Below are 17,922 nucleotides of genomic sequence, written 5' to 3'. Positions count from 1 at the left end.
CCCAGAGGTACAACTGGAACTACTGTAACACAATGTGCCCAATTCCTATTCCTCAAAGCTGCTCCAAGAGGATGCCATGGTCAATAATAAGCTCTATATATGAAAACTGTGCCAGATAAGCAAGTTTCCTTACAGGATTCCTCCATCCAGGTATTGCCAGGTTTGACAACATCAATCACATGTTCTGGGGTGACTGAACCCAGTCCATCTTTCTCAACAAATGCTCACTCTTTTCAAAGCTGACAGTGTCAATTATCTGTTTGAGAGTGCACAGGAGAGCATACATGCTCTTATGTGTAAAGTGGTGCCCTATTTGCACTTGAGACTCAGTGGATCTTCATTCTTCTAGTGCCAGAAGAATTGACCCAAAGCACACACAGCAGCCAAAGAAGGAAAACTGTTTGAAATAGTGCTGTGCTGAAACCCATCCTCCAATTTGTCACAACTTTTATTCCCCCTGCAAAGAGGCTTCGGTGTCTCTGTCTCATTCATTATTGTAACTCGCTCTACGCGGGGCTGCCCTCAAAGCTGACCCATAAACTCCAGCAGGTGCAGGCTCCTTACGGGGTCCCGGCCGCGGGATCACATTCATCCAGTGCTTTACCAGCTGCACTGGCTCCCTGTGGAGTACAGGATCAGGTTTAAGGTGTTGGTTTTGACCTTTAAAGCCCTATGCGGCTTGGGACCCTCATACCTATGGGACCGCCTCTCCTAGTATGCCCCGCGGAGGACCTTAAGATCCACAAACAACAATATTCTAGAGATCCCAAGCCCTAAGGTGGCTAGATTGGCCTCTACTAGGGCCAGGGCCTTTTCAGTATTGGCCCCAACTTGGCGGAACACTCTTTCACAGGAGACCAGGGCCCTGCGGGATTTGTCATCTTTCCGCAGGGCCTGCAAAACAGAGCTGTTCCATCTGGCCTTTGGGTTGGACTTAGTCTGACCCGTGTTTTCCTCCCTCATGGCCTGGATTTATGGACTACTTAAAACCAGGCTGCATTTTAAACTTAAATTTTAAATTTTAATACTGTATTTTAATCTGTATTTTAATCAATTGCTTTTTATGTTTTTTTGTAATTTTATTGGTGTGAGCTGCCCTGAGCCTGGTTTTGACTGGGAAGGGCGGGGTATAAATAAAATTTTATTATTATTATTATTATTATTATTATTATTATTATTATTATTATCAGAGCACTTTAGAATTTCTTCATTAAAAGGCTTGACTTTAAAAAAATAATGAACAGCTGTCAGGCACAGCTTAGGGTGTCATATTGTTTTCAGAAAGCATTTGCACCCATGTAGACTGCATGGTGCAGGGTGCTGAAAAGATGATTTGCAGAATGAAAGGAAGGACACTCACAAAGTAAGCTAAGTGCATTTTTTTTAAAAAAACACAACTACATCCCACCCATGAGAATCTCACCATGGTAATTTCATATGCAATTTATTTTGGCATTAATTGCCGGAGAAAATAAAATGAAAGGCTTTTTGGCGCAGCACTAATATAAAATGAGAAGTTAGATAATCACTGCAATGTGAAAAGGTTGAACGTTCCGCTATTTTTCTACCATGGCACCTTTGAATAAATGAAGCCAATGCTTCAATAAAAAGTGGTCATTTCTGCCTTGCCCTTGTTTCATTTCTGTTAACAGCAAAAAGCCTGTTTACTGTGCCTTGTTTCATTATTCCCTTTCCTTTTGTTTCATCAAATGAAAATATTATTTATGTGAGAGTTGAACAACATGTTTTATTGTACTATTTTTCTCGTGGTTTTATTGGGAAAGATAGCATGATTTTGTGTGTTAAACAGTGGTGGTGACTAATTTCCCTAAACTGAAAAATGAGGGGTTCAAAATTTAAGTCTTTACACACAGTAGGTTTTGTTCGCTTGTATTGGGTGGGAATAGGTGGTTAATGACAAGAAGCAGCTTGTATAAAAATCAAGTTGTCCTGTGCATAATAAAAAATGAACTTCTGCCAATTGCCCAAATGTTCTTCCAAAACAAGAGTGGTGAACCTTTGGCCCTTCAGATGTTGCTGAACTGGATCAGCCCTAACAAGTTTGGCCAGTGACAAAGGATGATGGGAGTTGTAGTTCAGCAACATCTGGAGTGCCAAAGGGCCACCCATTATAAAGTCTAAAAGAGTAAAGGACAGGTTCACACGCACAACATAAGCTCTCATGTTGGTGAGCACAAAGGTTTCCAAGATTTCACAGACTCCCCTTGCTAGCCAGTACATATGTACATATAAAAATGGAAATCAAGAAAATGTGTATCCAAGCTTTAGATAAAAAAACAAAGTAAGAAAACCATGAACTTATGAAAAAATAAATCAAATGTATATTTTGACTGTTTCCTAAATATATACTGTATCTATTTGTCTATGGATTATTATTTTTAAGTAGCAAAACTCTAGTTCGCCTGACTGAAAATTTTGATATATTTATTGCCTTGTTTCAAAGTGATGGAGTGCATAATGGCAGGATATATATGATAAGTAACCTCCTTCTGGATAGGAGTGTAGTCTCTGCTTTCAGAATCTATGTAAAATAATAGCAACGGTTAGCAAACCTTGAACAGGGATACTCAGGAAGGAGAAGACTTAAATTATACTGATACAGTTTAACGTAAGATTTTCCAAAACTGCAGATAAAATAATTTGGGGGGGGGGGTTGCATCTATAGAAAAGTCATGGATATATAAGTAAAACACAAATAATTTGGTTGGCATATTTATAAGGTGATTTTTAAAAAAACAAAACCCACCTAACAACCTTGAAGGAAACCAGATATATTTAGTCCAATCTTTATTAATATGTATTTTAATAAAGTCACTGCATAAAGGTTGGAACTGCAATATCCAAGACAAGAATATAGAAAATTTATTAGAATCTGGTGAAGAGTGGATAACATCCGGCCAGCCGGGTCCCGTTCTGAGGCTGTCACGTGATGGTGTCTTTCGGGGTGAGCGCGCGCGCACAGACACGTGTCCAAAAAAAGAACCCCTCTGGGAATGCACACTTCTAGTCTGTTTGTTCTTTAATGGGCTTGTGAAATGTCCATCTTCTTTGCAGTGCAAGAATATTAGGCACCTTTAATGTTCAGAAAGGAAAAGGGCCCCCAGCAGGCTATTGGGGAGCCTGTGGGGGTCCTGACCGTCCAAAATACTGCTTCTGCCCCAGTCTCTGCCCCTCCTCGTTTTAGTGGGGCACCTACCTAGGCAGGGGGGTTGTTTTGCTTTTTTTATTTTAAAAAAATGTATATATATTTTTAAGCAGAATGTTCTCCCGTTGCACAGGAGGGCCCCGAGCAGTTTTCATGCGAAAGCAGCGGGATCTGCCGTGTCCCCGGCGGGCGCAGGGCGCCTCTGGGCCGGACAGCCGCGCGCTCCGGGTCTGCGCCAGCCCATCTCTCCCGCTCTGTCTAGCTGAAGTCGGTTGTCTATTTGTTCCTTCACGGCTCCTCGTCCTTAGATTAGATTTCTCCTTTCTCATTACCAACCTTAATAGACCTTTCAGACCTAATTCCAGCCCCAGATATTATCTGACCCGTATAATTAATTAATTATAGCCCAAATATTATAGATTATTAAAAATAGCATAACTAATAGTGTAATATCTCAAGCTGTCGACTTTAATAGTCAACATTGTCTTGGTCTCTCTTATCAGGCTGGGACACCCGGTGAGAATATTGATTCCTGGTAATTTTAACCATCATCTGCCACCCTGACGGGTAATTGTCAGATTTTCACCCGAGTCAACGCTCATTTGAAATCGTTAAACCGTCGGCAGAGCTCCCGGTTGATCTTAATGTTTCCTTTTTCTCCCCCTTCAATATGTTGCAGCAACCGAGAGGAAAATAAATAGAGGAGGAGAAAAGAGATAGTTGTGGCAGGAAAAAGCCATCTGATTCTCCTCCTCGCGCTCGCTCTCTGACAAAAGGCGAGCGCGTTACGAATGGTCCCGGCGGCTAATTTTGGCCTCTTTTGTTTTATTTCGAGATTGGCCCGGTTTTATTTAAAGCAAGAAGAGGGGGCACCTCCCTCTCCCTCTCGCTCCCCGATGGGAGGCGGCAACCAGGCAGCGGCTCTCGCCGTTCCCTGCGCGGCTGCCGGCTGCTAGGCAAGCGCGCACGCGAGTCCGCTCCGGGCTCCAGGCTGCGAGGCGCCTCCCCTCGGGCTCAGCCGGCCACTTTGCCGGGCAGGCGGGGCTTCTGTTTGCGGGGCTCCCTTTGAGTTTAGGATCTGGGCCTTGGAGAGGAAGAAACTCCAGCAGCCAAGCGGGGTCGGGTGGGGGTGGCGCACGTCTAACTGCACAACTCCTGTTTTCGTTTCATTTGGAAAGAAAACGTGCAGTGCAGCTACCGAGGCCTTTGGCTTGGGCCGGGGGGGCTTTGGGTTCGTTCAGATTGGGGGGGGGGCGTTATGCAGGGTCAGAGCAGACTCCAAACTGAGCCACCGAGGACTCCACCGAGCCGCTGCTCCTTGGGGGAATACGCTGGCGCAGAGGCGTCTCTTCCAAGGATCCCTGCGCCTCAACAGGGACAGATTTCGGAGAGGCAGCCTGGCCTCTCTGGGGAGGGGATCCTACAGAAGTCAGAGTGCAGGAGACGAAATCATTCTGACGGCATCAATGCATGGCAACAGCATTTATATTAATAGTCTGTTTCAACTCCGAGGACTGGAGAGATCGGTTGTGAGGTCCGATCAACAGAGGAGGGGTGACGTTAAGCAGGATTCTGGTTGCCTCTGGTACAGGGGTGATCAACCACGCAAGAGGGGCTGAGCCGAGAGACGTCACGGGAGAAGCAGGCAATAGCAGGGTCCGGGAGGGTGGGCTGGCGGGAAAGAGATTATTCTGCGCGCGCACGAACTTCCCAGGCCCACATCCCCGAGCGCAGCACCCCTGGATCCCGCAAGCCCAGCTGCCATTGCGCGCCTCTTTCCCCGGGAAACCAGCGAGAAAGGGGGGGGATACCCCCGTTTTAATAGGTCCTCCGAGGATTTCCCGGAGCATTATTTAAACTTCTAATTATGATTCATGCGTGTGATAATATTAATTTAATAATCAAGGAGATGTGCAGGAAGCATTAACCTCAATTAAGCTCATTACTAGCCTAACCTGGAAATCCCCTGAGCTTTTAAATCTTCCAGGATGAAGAGCTGACAGTGTATTGATAGAGGGCAAGATCAGCTCCATAGCCCTCCTTCCCTCCCACCTACCCCCATTCCATTTGTTGGGGGAGAATTAATGCCTCTTTGACTGTGGCTTGATTAGCAATTTAAATAATTTTTAACCTTTATCGTGAAAACCATCTCTGCTCGCGTCATTTCAGGAAGTGGGAGAAACCCAAACAACATGGAGCTCATCTCGTTGTGTGCCACACACACACACACACACACCGCTTGGTTGTGTCCGGAGCAAAGGCCTGTGCCCGAATTCTCGGGGGCAAAAAAAGTTGGGGGGGAGGAGAATCAGCTGGTTTTGCTACTGCTGAGAGTTTTATAAGAACCTGGGAGCAATTTTTTTAAAAAAAAACTCCAGTAGCCTCCCCGGACCTCATTCTCTATCTTGAGCCAAAAAGTGTCTGGGACTCAGCGAGGTGGGGAATCCTCCCCTCTCCAGAATGTAAAAGAACCCACGAAAAGTTTAGCTCCTTGCAGGCGCAGAGGTTTGCCTGTGTGTCCCGGGACGGTACTGCTTTTCAAAGGGACTTGGTCCTCCCCAAAAGCCCCAAACGGACAAAAGCAAGAAGTCCTTTCCAACCCAGCCCATTTAGAGACTGCCTAGTGGGGCGGGCTAGCTTGCGTATTTACGAAAGGGAGGGAGTGTGGAACCACGAGGCAAGCAGAAACCAAACGGAAGCAGCTCTTTTTTATTTATTTTTTGCTGCCAATTCCCGACGCGTTTCCGACATGAAATTCCCTCCTCGGGGGAAGTGAATCAGCAGCAAAGCAAATGGAAGGACAATATTCAGGTTTGCGATTAGGACAGATGCTGGACAGCAACCAGCTCATCCCCAGCAGCCTGCTGTTCTTTCATTCGCTTCGTTCCAGATTCGTTTTCCCCGGAGGAAAGACTCTCAGGATTGAAACGTTGTTTAACCATAAGTGTCGGATCTGGCCCAAGCAATCATGCTTGCATAACTGCGCCTGGAGATTTTCAAAGTGCCCAAAAAGGGTCCTTGCCCCTAAGAGCTAAAAATCTATTATAATTCAGCACAATGACGCCTGAAAGGGAATGAAAGTCAGGGATAAAGAAAGCAGGACTATATCCTTCTCTTAGCTGCAGATACTTCGAGCTGCTAGACAGTGGAACGGTTTCCCTCGGGAGGTTGTGGACTCTCTTTCCTTGGAGGTTTTCACGCAGAGGTTGGATGGCCACCTGTCATTGGTGCTTTAGCTGAGATTCCTGCGCTGCAGGGGGTTGGGCTAGATGACCCTCAGGGTCCCACCCATATCTCCAATTCTATGATTCTAAGACTTAATTGCAGCACGTGAGTTGTACCAAAGGGCTTCAGAACCGACAAGCTCATCTCCGCGTTGCAACCGGGCGCTCCTCCGGTTGAAGCTACCCCGAGTGAGTGGCGAGAATAAAAATGGGGCAGGCCCCTTCGTGCCATAGGGTGCAAGCGATGCTCTTTCACCAAAACCTGGTTGCCGTGCTGTTGGTGTAAAAGCTGCTTGTCTCTTTCTGTTGTCACTTCTGCTTTCACCAGTGGAAATGTATCTGCGTTTTGTAAAGTGTGTGTTGGGGTGGGGGGGTGGGGAGTTCAAGCAGAACTGAAAGCGTCTGGTGGCTCTTCTGGGGCAAAATGACCCGCCTGGTTATGCTCTTCTTGGCAGTACACAGTCCTCATCATATTGGCCGTCGCTGCGCTCTCGGGAAAATGATGGCGGCCTCGAGGAAGAAAGAGAATCGTTTCTTTACGCGGCGCTCCAAATAGGTGCACCCAAGACAGGACAAAGGGCGGACGCGCGACGGGTGCTCTCGTCTTTTCCCGTCGGAAATGTTACAGGCGTTGAAGGCACGGGTTTAAATTAATGAATGAATGAATTGGCCCGTTTGGGAAGAGACGCCTTCCCTCCCCGCCCGCGTCTCCCAGTCCCACCCTCTGAGCACCTTGGGGTGCAGGGCGCACAGGACAGGGGGGCCCCCTGCCGGAGCCTGGCTTCTCCGTACCCCCAGCCCGGGGCCTGGGCGCGTTTCTCCTTCCCCCGCGATGACCTTTCCGTGCTCTCGGCACACGTTTCTGATCAATGCTCGCGGCTCGGAGGCGCGGAGGAGGGGGGATGAGCACCCCCCTCCTGCCCAGTTTCCCCCCATCCCGTGTAAATCCATCAAAGTGACCTTCCCAATATAACAAGGGCTGCTAAACTGTTTTACCACCACGATAAATGTCCTTAATTACCCTGAGATCTGCCTGCGCCGCTGCAGGGCGATGATGAATGGAGGAAAAGAAAAGGTTCATTTGTTGACTGGACTTGGGAAGATCTAATTAAAAAGGAAGTTTGGCGCTGAAACTCCGGAGCGGGACGCGGAACCGGCAGCGGGGAGGGGGGGTTGGGCGGAAGGGCCATGAAAATACTTTCGGTCTTCCGTCGCTTCGGCAGCCCTCGGGACAGAGAACCAAGCGGGCGTCGAGTGCCCGGTGGCCGGCTCGACGCCCGGCTGGGCCTCGCTTGAAAAGCCCCGGGGCACCTGCGAGTCCCACCAGCTCGGCCAAGAGCCCCCTCGGTTGACCGCAGCTTCTTTTCCCCGGAGGTGCCCAGCTCTCTCCTGCCCACCCACCTGCCTTACGATACGGCGCCCCCCGAGGGCATCGCTCCTAAGGCAACTCAGGGAGAAGACAAGCTGCTGCCTCGCCCAAAAGGCCCTGGGGGGGCAGTTGGGGTTGCTTTCCGGGGCAGGAAAGCCTTGTCCCTGATTCGGGCTGCCTTGGCCCCCTTCCCCTCCTCCCTCCGAGAAACGGAAAGGAAAAGTTTGTGGCCGCCTCGCTCCTGCCCTGCCTGTGGCCGGGGATGAGGCTGAGACCCGGCCCGAGCAAGAACAGAGATATTATTGCCTGCCACGGCTCGTCGAGGCCCCCAGAATCAGCGCCAACTTTCCCGAGAACAGATAACCGGAGATGGCAGATGGATGGAGATTGCGCAAATGAGCCTCTAATTGACAATCAATTGTGATTAGGAGCAATGGAAGGTCTTCCTTGCGCGGCGCCCAGCTCCTTCCTCCTGCCAGGCTGGGGGGGGGGTGGAGGCAGGAGGCCCAGGAGGCGGCTCCCCGCTTCGAGAAGGTCCCTCTGGGGCCTGTCAGCGAGGACAGAAATCCGGCGTTGGTTTCTGCTCCAGGGCCCCTGGTCCTTCCCCTTGGGGGCTTTGCGTCGGATTAATGCGCAATTAATTGCTTGCCCAAAGTGGCCAAGATGTGTAAGAGGGGTGAATGTAGATCATGCGGGACGAGTTTTCCCCACGCGTCCTAAATATAACTAAGTCCTAAAGGACCCTTCTTGGGCGGGGGGGGGGGGGCTACAGGTAAAAAGAAAGAGAGAAAGGCCTCGCTCGGGTACCCGGCGAACGCGGTGTCCAGAAAGAGCCGAGCCGCGCTAGCTCTCCTGCCTGCAGGGCCTCCCCTGGGCCCGGCCCACTGATGGGCTAATCATGTCCGAGCCCGACCAAAATTACAGCTGATTGCTTTAGCCATTATTCCTTCCAAGTTTTAATTTCTGCTTTCCAAAGGATCATTGCTCGCGGTAATTGCAAAAGACCTGCCCTTGTATGTGTCACTAGACTCAAAGGCAAAAAAGAAAAAAAGGGAAATGGGGGGGGAACCCACCCACCCACCCTAATTTTTCGTTTATTCCTTCTCTAGTCCCGGCCTTTCTTTTGGCAGGTAATTCAAGCCACCGTGATCTAGACATACAAAACAAGAACAGAATTTACGCCCTCAAAGAAGCAAACAACAGAAATTTCCAGATAGCAACTTGCATTTTCGCCTCCCCGCCCCGCCCCCCCCCACGGGCTGAAAAGTCATGTTCTTTTTATTGTATGTTCCAGCTGACGCGCACATAGCTGCCAAGTTATCCCTTTTTTTAAGGGATTTTCCCTTATGCTGAATAGGCTTCCTCGCGAGAAAAGGGAAAACTTGGCAGCTATGCGCGCAAATTATTGGATGGGGAGTTCTAGTCCCGCCACCCTCCCCACACTGCTTTGCAGGAGGTCTTGGCGTTCCAGGGCTTTTTGACTCGGGGTCTCTGCTCCTGGGCAATTTCTTCTCTCACTAATTCCGTAACAGGGTCAGGAGGGGAACCTGAATGTGGAATTCGAGGGGTTTCCTTGCGCTAAGAGGGCCGGATCATCCGTTTGGCGTCTTTTCCACCCTCGTGTGAAAAGGTCCCGAGCTTCTCACGTATCTGTGGTTCTTCTGTACATCAGTGTGTCCTTCTTGTTCGTGAGTAAGTGCTACTTATGGGCGGATCTGGAGGGCGGCGATGGTAAAGACCCACCGTGGGACTGGGGGCGAGTGACTTTTGCGCGCAATTTACGCCTCGGGGTGGAAAGCAGCCTCTCCAGTCGCTGAGAGCGCCTGAAGGGCCAGAGCCCAAGCGCGGCGTTTCGTTGGATCCCGCAATTATTTCAAAGCGAGCGCCTCCTTCTCCTCCCACCTCGCCAAATAAGGCTATTTAGATGCTTTCCAGATGAGTGGAGGGCGCTGAAACCGAGCTGACAGCGAAGTATATCTCCGGCAGCCCCGCCATTCTTCACCCTCCCGGCCGCCCCCTCTCTACCCTCCTGCGCGCTCCTCTGGGACGAAGGTTGCTGGCCGTTCTGGGCAAGGGATTAATTTGCAGCCAATTACCACCGGGTGTTAAATATGAATGCATAACGAAGCCCCCCTCCCCCTCCTGCGGGAAAGGAGGGTGGAATAAATGTCTAGGCTGCCCTCCAGCGAGGAGGTGTGGGGGTCAGAAGCCGCAGCAGCGCAGGGACCTTTCGAAGCGGAGCGCACAGACACGCACACTCCGCGCCTCGCTTTCTCTGCCAAGTTCCTCCTCCTCCTCCGGAGGGGGTGTTTCCAGGCGAAGTTTGCAGAAGGAAGTCATCCGGAGGGGGCGGGCGGTGGAGGCGGCGGTGGAGGGGGGGAGGGCTGCTCTGCGAGGAGTCATGAACGTGAGGCGAGACAAGGCTCAGGTGGGTGACGTCTCTATTCCGGCTGCAGCGGTGGCGGCGGCGGCGAGCCCTCCGGAGTGCCTCTTGGGGGAACCCGGGTCGTGCAGCTGGCCGAGGGGGGACAGCATGGACGGGCCAGCGGAGCAGCGCCTGACGCCCAGCAGCGACCTGACGCCGGTCTACTCGTGCCCCGTGAGCAGGGACAGGCAGGGCAGCGAGAACGCCAACAACACGGCCGGGCCCGAAGGGGCGGGCGGCGCCTTGCCAGTTGTGCACAGAACCACCTCATTCTCGGTGCTGGACATCCTGGACCCCAACAAGTTCAACAGCAAGAGCCGCAGGCACTGCGCCGTGCTCTACAAAGCCGCGGCCGGCGGAGAATACACGCTGGTGAGCGAGGAGAAGCTGGACGAGGCGGGCGCGGATGGCAAGGCTCTGGCTGACGACTTCCAGGCAGCCAGGAGAAAGTCCGCGGCCGACCTGCGCAGTAAGTACCACGGGCCGCCCTCGCCTGCACCCCCGACCCCGCAGCAGCAGCCAGGGAGGACCCCGGTGGGTCCCGTCTAATCGCCTGCATTGGCCGGCTCGTCGGCCACTTCTGTCTCCGCGCAGAAGGCGTTCCTCTGTTGTTGCGGGCCAACCATGGGGAGCAGAGGCCCTCAAGAGAGAGGGCAAGCTCTCGAGGCCCTCTGCAGAATGGGGAGAGGAGAAGGGAGGGCTTGGCGGAACTCTTCCTGGTCAGTCGCGCCCAAAGTTTTGTGCCAGGCAATGCCACCAAGTGGGGAACTCGCCCTCTAGACTCCTATGCTAGGCAGAGGGAGAGGGAGCCTGGGAAAGGAGGAAGAAGCCTCCTTTCTCGGCCTGGAGAATCTCTCTTGCCGGAGAGGAAGTGGCCCGGGCCGGCGCTCCAGCTCTGGAAGATGCCTGCTTTGTGCGCTCCTAAGCTTTTAAGGCCAGGGCAAACTCTGCGCGCTGCTTTCTTGGACTCAGACGCCTGAAGGGAACGGACAGGCCAGGCAGCATCCTGCAACTCCAGGTGGCCGGCTGGGGTTCCCAAGAGATGGCACCTTGCAGCCACGTCCCCTTTTGGGCCACTGGAGAGCGGCTGGCGTTAGCGGGAAGCCTGCCAGAACCCTCCAATTGCTTCAGAAACACAACCGCCGCGGTTCCTGCGCGGGTTCTGGTCCCCCAGGTTAACCTTTTTCGGGGTAAAATGTGCCTTTAAGGTCCAGGGATGTTCTTTTTTTAAAAAAAGCAACAACACACACACACAAGCACAGAGCTGGCTTTTTGCTCCCGGCGACAGATTCAATTTTCTCTCTCTCCCACCCTCTTTAGCTTTTTTTAAGGACAAATCAGACTAATTGTGACAAAATGCTGGTTATCTCTGGAAAAACAATTAAATTCCTTCGATTACATTTAAAGTAAAATGTGCTTAGCAGCGTAAAGAGGCTGCATAATGGGGGAAATCGCCCCAGAGTGGCGTGTAGGACTGAGCGGGTCGATATCCTATTATCGAATTGTGCATATCTCTTTCAAGCACCTTGCAAACTCTCGCCTAACATCTAAATTATAGGGTCAAAATTCGGATAATTACTCGATTAAAACCTATTACACTTATTAGGGCTGCCTATCGACCGGGAAGGGCGTTCGACCCGGGCGCCAGATTGCTTTTGCCTCCCCGGGTCCCTCCTAGGCTCCCGACGCCCCCTCCCTCGCCCTTGCTCCCATCCGGTTCCTTGGGCTGGGACACCCCTGCGCGGGACCGGGGAGCGCCGGAAGCTCCGTTCCGAGGCCGGGCTAGTCTCTGCAGCCAGCAGAGCCGGCCACATCCCCGGGGAGCGCGAGCCGCCCGAGGCCTGCGCAAAGTCGGCGGGCGCGCAACTCCACTGCCCCACGCTCGCACCCAACTGCCAAGACCTGCGTCTACTCCTGGACACTCCGGCTTCCAGCCACTTGGCCATGGAGCCCAGAGGGGTCCTCGGGGTCGCGGGTGTCCCAAACAGTCCAGGCCAGGAGGCGCGGAGGCCCAGCTCTCCTACTCCCAGTGCCAGGGCCCGTCTGGACCCCACTCCTGGAGCCAGGCCCAGATCCTAAGGGCGTGGTGGCGCAGGAGAGGGACTTCGAGGAGTTTGGGGACCAGAGAGGAAAAGGCCCGTTCTCCCTCGGTCGGCGAGACTGCTGCGCTCGCACTTTTCTTCTAGGGAAAACTTTGGGGCGCAGTCGAATGGGAAAGCCTCCGACCGAAGCGCCCCGAAAGGATACCGTTTTGTGGCAAGAAATGCCGCGCACATCCAGAGGCTTTGCAAAAAACCAAACCAGTTTGCCTAAACTTTCATTGAGCTTCAAATTTCCCGATCGCGCGCCGGAGTTTCTGCACCTTTTCCCGGGGTAGGCGGCAAACCAAGCTTTGGAAAGCTCGATTGTCCGACAACTCCCCACTTCAAAAATGAGGTTCCGGTTTCTTTTGTCAGGCGAAGATCAAGCAACAGCCCGCGTTAAAACAATTTATCTATAAATTCGTTTACGCCGAGCCAAATTTGAGATCAGTTAGTTCTGGTTTAAAGGAGGTCGATATTGCACAGGAGGGAAATCTGTATATTTTACGCCCAAGCCCTGTATCCTGGATTTCATGTTTCCTCCAACAATTTAAGTGCGCGAACTTCCCTGAGAAGTTTGGGGGGTCTTGGCGATTTAAGGCTTTTAAAACCAAACAAACAAATCATTCCCAGGCCACGTTTTGCCACCCGGGAGCTGCTTCCTTTCGAAAAGTGAGATATTCTTCTTCGCACATTTGCCTCGTCGGCGAAAGCAAAACACTGGGGAGGTCTGGGGGCACCGGCAAGAGCCCGACTCTCGCCCGAGTCCCATTAATTGGCGATTAATATATAACCCCAAACAAATTAAGTGACCGCTAACTGCTTTGTACATTACACAGAATTGGTTTAATTAAGTTTGGATCTGCTCTAGCAATCGATACAAGTATTTGGTCCAATTAAATCCTCCTTCCAGGGGATAACCAAAAAAACAAGAATAAGCAAACAACGGACAGACAAAGCTTTGATGGGAAGTGAGCGACGTACTGCTTGCTTCTTCGGTTCCATTCGGATGAATGGCACTTTCTGACCTTTTAAAAAAAAAATTAAAAAAACAACAACCAGCTTTTTCAAGATCAGGCCATAAACTGCACGTGTTCTGCCTGCCTTCAACAAGTCCTTTGCAGTAAGGAATGAGGGAGCCATTATTTCCACGAAATCTGCATGTTGCGGGACCGATGCCTTTTCGCCCAGCTCAGCTGGCTGGTGAGAAGCGTTTCTCCGGGCGTCCCCCGCGGTCCGCTCCCGACTTCTCCGGCTTCGTTTTGCTCAGGCTGCAAGGCAGCGAGCGAAGGGCACCGATCCTTTGGCCAATGAGATCGTGCTTATTTTTTTTAATTATTAAGCTTTTTATAAAAAATTTAAAAATATTATTATTTAGTTGGAGTTTTGTCCTCCAAGTTGAGTCCGCGCGTTCCTGGCAGTACAGTATTTTAGTAAGCCAAAAACAACATATTCTTTCCGTCGACTGATAATCTTCTGGGCTGAGGGTAACGGGACCTAAAGTCTATAGTGCAGGATGCCAACAGCCTAAGAAGTCACCCCAGGGGTCCCAGAGGGTTGGACGGTCATCTCCAAGCCATGCCAGGGAACACGCGCTTCGGGTACTTAAGGGGGACCCGGAGTTTTGTGTTTTGGCGGTTCAAAGCAGGGGAGTGAAACCTCCCCCTGGGCTCCCCTTCTGGGGGTCCTCTGGACGCTAACCAGCGCCACTCGCAGGCCCCCGCTCCCGGGCCACCTGGATGGCTCTGGACGCGCGCGATCAAACCCCCAAAACAACAGAGGCGACCATCGCCTGGCGGCCTGCCGCGAAGGAGACAGCTCCGGGTGTCGTCCCCCCGCCAGCCCCCTCCCTCTCCCCGCCAGCATTATCCTAAGTTGCAGCGGCACAGCATTCAACAAATAGGTCCCGGGGCTCAAAGGCGACGCCACCCACCTTCAGGCCGCGTCCCAAGGCCTCTGCCGCGCTCAAGTTTCGCCTTTCCAAACAGAGCCTCCGGCCAGCGGGCCTAACCCGACCAGCCCCCCGCCTGCCAGGCCTCCCCGGTTGCCCCTCCGACGACTTGGACGAGCTGACCTCATCCAAGGGCCTCGCTGCTGCTTCTTCACCTGCCACTCCCCGAACTTCCAAGGCCGCAAGTTGCGGACAAGGAGTGGGAGTAAGGCGTGTAGAGGGTGGGAATAATAATAATAATAATAATAATAATAATAATAATAATAATAATAATAATAAATTTTGAAGTAGTTTTATCTTGCCCAAGGTAGCCCAAAGTGACTTACAACCAACCATTCCTTGCTTTGCCTAAAGAGGGGATTCACATAAATTATTCCGAGGGGGGCGAAGGAAGTAAAAACTAAAAATAAATAGACAAAGCTAACTTGCATCAGAGAACAGGTCTTCAGCGGTGACGCCTGGACAGACCTGGACACACCACCTACTTGGCGTCCAGACCAATCTCTGTCCGTTCACCACTGACCATCTGAATTATTTCCCCGACTCCATTTACTTCCTCCCAGCCTTTATTAATTGCACTGCTCTGACAATCAACTTCACAGCCACTACATTTATTTTAAAAACAAAAGCACACGACCCAGATACCAGGTAACAACACTGAGCAACATTGAGCTATACTTTAGAGCTGTCCTAAAGTACTTCAGCAAAATGGGTATAACGACACTAGGTTACTTTGCAGAGCTGGCGAGACCCCTCAATTCCGCAGGCACCCTCCTGTCCTCTGCAATATGGCAGAAACATGGAAGATTTTATGTGCATTGGTATTAACAGAATGAAGAAAATCACATTTTTTGGTGTGAAATAAAACCCAAGTTAGAAACATTATGAGCTCCCGTCTTGGCTGTTACTTTGGCTGACACGCTTTTATTATGAATAAATTTATCGGTAAACAATACTACCCCAATCGAAGCTAACCCAGAACTCCAGACCCCGGAGTTGTTTTCCTGTGGGGCAGCAATCTTTTTTTTCCCCTAACAGGGAAGACCAGCAGAAAAGGCTTTATAAAACACCAAGAGTCTCGCCTTCTGTTTGTTTAATTGGCTAGCTCTGCTTTCCTAAATCTCGGTCACTGATACAACTTAATTCTTAAAGCACCGAGAGCAGGGCGGGCAGGGAGGCAACTTTCTCACCAAACAAATGAAATGAGAATGGGGTCCCAGGTTCTACAAATGCTACTACAGTAGAAACTTTCTATTTTAAATGAAAAGTGGGGATCTGGAGTATTAAGGTCTGTGGGAGGGGGGTGGAGACGGCCCCCTCCCCGGTGCGGACACCAATGCCCACCTTCAGGATCACGAATAAGTAGACGCGCCTCGCCTTTGAACGACACATTTCTGACCCCTACTAGGGCAGAACAGCAGATCCACGTATGTTTGCAGAGCTGTAGTCTGAGGAACTTATGGGGGGAGGGATAGGATGAGCAAACTAGAACGGAGAGACTTCGGTTGTGCGGCTGAGGAAATGTGCCCACTGTCAAAGGAATGTCTCCTCCGTTCCCGTCTTCGACGGTCTGCGCCTGGCGCTGCTGTTCTGGGGGCGAGGACACGGCCCGGCTCGGCGCCGGCCACACTGAGCCCAGCCAGGCTGTATGGGTGCTTTGCGCGTGGAGGGGTGGGGGCGAGGACGGCCGCAGGAGCCCCGCCCGGCTCACTCTTTTTCGCTTGTGTGTGCAGAGACCGGCGAGCTGTACCGGAGCGAGGAGGCAGAGCTGGATCCGAGCAAGCGGAGGAGCCCCTGCGCGGGCAGCGAAGCCGCTGACGAGGAGGACGACGAGGAGGAAGAGGACGACGAGGAAGAGGAGCTGTGCAGCGAGGAGAGCAGCAGCCACAGCGAGGGGGGCGCCCTCGAGGCGGGAGGCGGCAGCACCCTCGCAGCGGACGACCTCGGGGCTCACCCACCGCCGCCGCCTCAGCAGCCCGGAGGCGCCTCCGGAGGGCAGCCGCCGCAGCCTCAGGCCCAGGCCCAGGGCCAGCAAGCAGCGTCGGCGGCGTCCGTGCCGTCGGGCAAAGCCAAGCGCAAGCGCCCGGGCTCTGATTCCAAGTCGGGCAAGCCCCGCAGGGCGCGGACAGCGTTCACGTACGAGCAGTTGGTGGCTCTGGAGAACAAGTTCAAGGCCACGCGGTACCTGTCGGTGTGCGAGCGCCTCAACTTGGCGCTGTCCCTCAGCCTCACCGAGACGCAGGTCAAGATCTGGTTCCAGAACCGGCGCACCAAGTGGAAGAAGCAGAACCCCGGCGCAGACACCAGCGCCCCGACGGGCGGCGGCGGCGGCGTGGGAGGCGGCGGTGGAGGCCTGTCCGGCGCGCTCAGCCCGCTCAGCCATTCGCCCCCCATGGGGGGCCACGGCCTGGCCATGCACGGCCCGCCGGGCGCCTACGGCAGCCACCCGGCCGGCGGGCTGGTGTGTGCAGCCCAGCTGCCCTTCCTGCCCAGCCCAGCCGTCCTCTCGCCCTTCGTGCTGGGCTCGCAAACCTATGGCGCGCCAGCCTTCTACACGCCGCACCTCTGAGGGAACGACGGGGCCCCCGCCGCTGCCACCAGCCCTTGCGGAACAGACGCCTGGCGCGGAGCCGGCCTCCGGGCCGAGGCAGCCTCGCTACCCAGCCTATGGTCCCCGCATCCACCCGACGGAGCGAAGAGGATAGGTGCCCTGGCGTCTGGTCCACGGACGATTCTCGCCTGCGGGCAGCCGTCACGTTGCTCTGAGCTGCGGGACAAACTGAGCAGAGGCCGAAGGATGCAGCCTCGGTCTCTCCATGTAAATAATGCGAGCTGCCCCGTCTTTGCCCGGGTCCCCTTTCTCCTACTCCACCGCCCCTTGCCCAAGATGCCTCTGCCCCGCAGACTCTCATGGTGAAACGGGGCGCGGCGTCCCTTCTAGGCGCCGTTTAAGAAATGAAGCGCTCTCCGCGCTCGGGACCCCGCGCTTTTACGCACTTCAGCGTTGCTGGTTTTTTTTAAAAAAAAAAGGACGAGGAACTGGGAGGAGGGAGTTTAAAAATTGGAAACTGAAGGGGCTGTCTTACCGGAAATGCGTTTTAAAAAAAACGAGGGAGAAAGAGACAAGCTTTTTGTAACATCAGTCAACTATGTATATTTCTGGATGTTATACAAATGTTAACTTTATAATTTGTGTATAAAGTGCGAAGGAAACATTGATCCAAAAGGTATAGAAAGCACTTTGCTGGAAATCTAAATCAATAAAGAATTGATTTAGTCGACTTTGTTCTGCCTGAGCGACTGTTTTTAACCTTTTTAAAAAAGAAAGAAAGAGAGAGAGAAAAAACACTGCAATCATCGCCAGAGTTAGTTGGCGTTGACAGAAGAAGCAAATAATCTAGGTTACTCACGATCCAGCCAAAGTTAAGCAGTTATTAGTCCCCACCCCCTTGTGATTTCCGGAAGATTTGAAGGCGCGCGCTCCGCTTTCCCATTGCAATTGTTGTTACAGGTAGGTAGCCGTGTTGGTCTGAGTCGAAGCAAAATAAAAAAATTCCTTCAGTAGCACCTTAAAGACCAACTAAGTTTATATTTTGGTATGAGCTTTCGTGTGCATGCACACTTCAGGTGTATCTGAAGAAGTGTGCATGCACACGAAAGCTCATACCAAAATATAAACTTAGTTGGTCTTTAAGGTGCTACTGAA

The 17,922-nt window shown here is 52.2% G+C and overlaps 1 protein-coding gene across 1 annotated transcript; it reads left to right on the top strand.

Annotated features, from left to right (window-relative positions):
• Positions 1-10,292: 10,292 nt before the first annotated feature.
• Positions 10,293-16,785, top strand: NKX1-1 (NK1 homeobox 1). The gene is made up of 2 exons (XM_088669890.1): positions 10,293-10,653; positions 15,950-16,785. The coding sequence occupies exons 1-2, from the start codon at positions 10,293-10,295 to the stop codon at positions 16,783-16,785; spliced, it is 1,197 nt and encodes a 398-aa protein (XP_088526016.1).
• Positions 16,786-17,922: the final 1,137 nt, after the last annotated feature.

Source organism: Zootoca vivipara, chromosome 5 (genome assembly GCF_965207765.1).
Source record: "Zootoca vivipara chromosome 5, rZooViv2.hap1.1, whole genome shotgun sequence".
NCBI classification, from domain to species: domain Eukaryota; kingdom Metazoa; phylum Chordata; class Lepidosauria; order Squamata; family Lacertidae; genus Zootoca; species Zootoca vivipara.
The sequence above is the reverse complement of the archived record's forward strand: the minus strand, read 5'-3'. Positions and strand labels throughout refer to the sequence as shown.

Bases quoted from the DNA above. Each gene is read 5' to 3' on its own strand.
- NKX1-1 (XM_088669890.1), top strand. From the start codon at position 10,293: ATGGACGGGCCAGCGGAGCAGCGCCTGACGCCCAGCAGCGACCTGACG. The intron at 10,654-15,949 runs GTAAGTACCACG...TTGTGTGTGCAG, and splicing joins GTCCGCGGCCGACCTGCGCA to AGACCGGCGAGCTGTACCGG.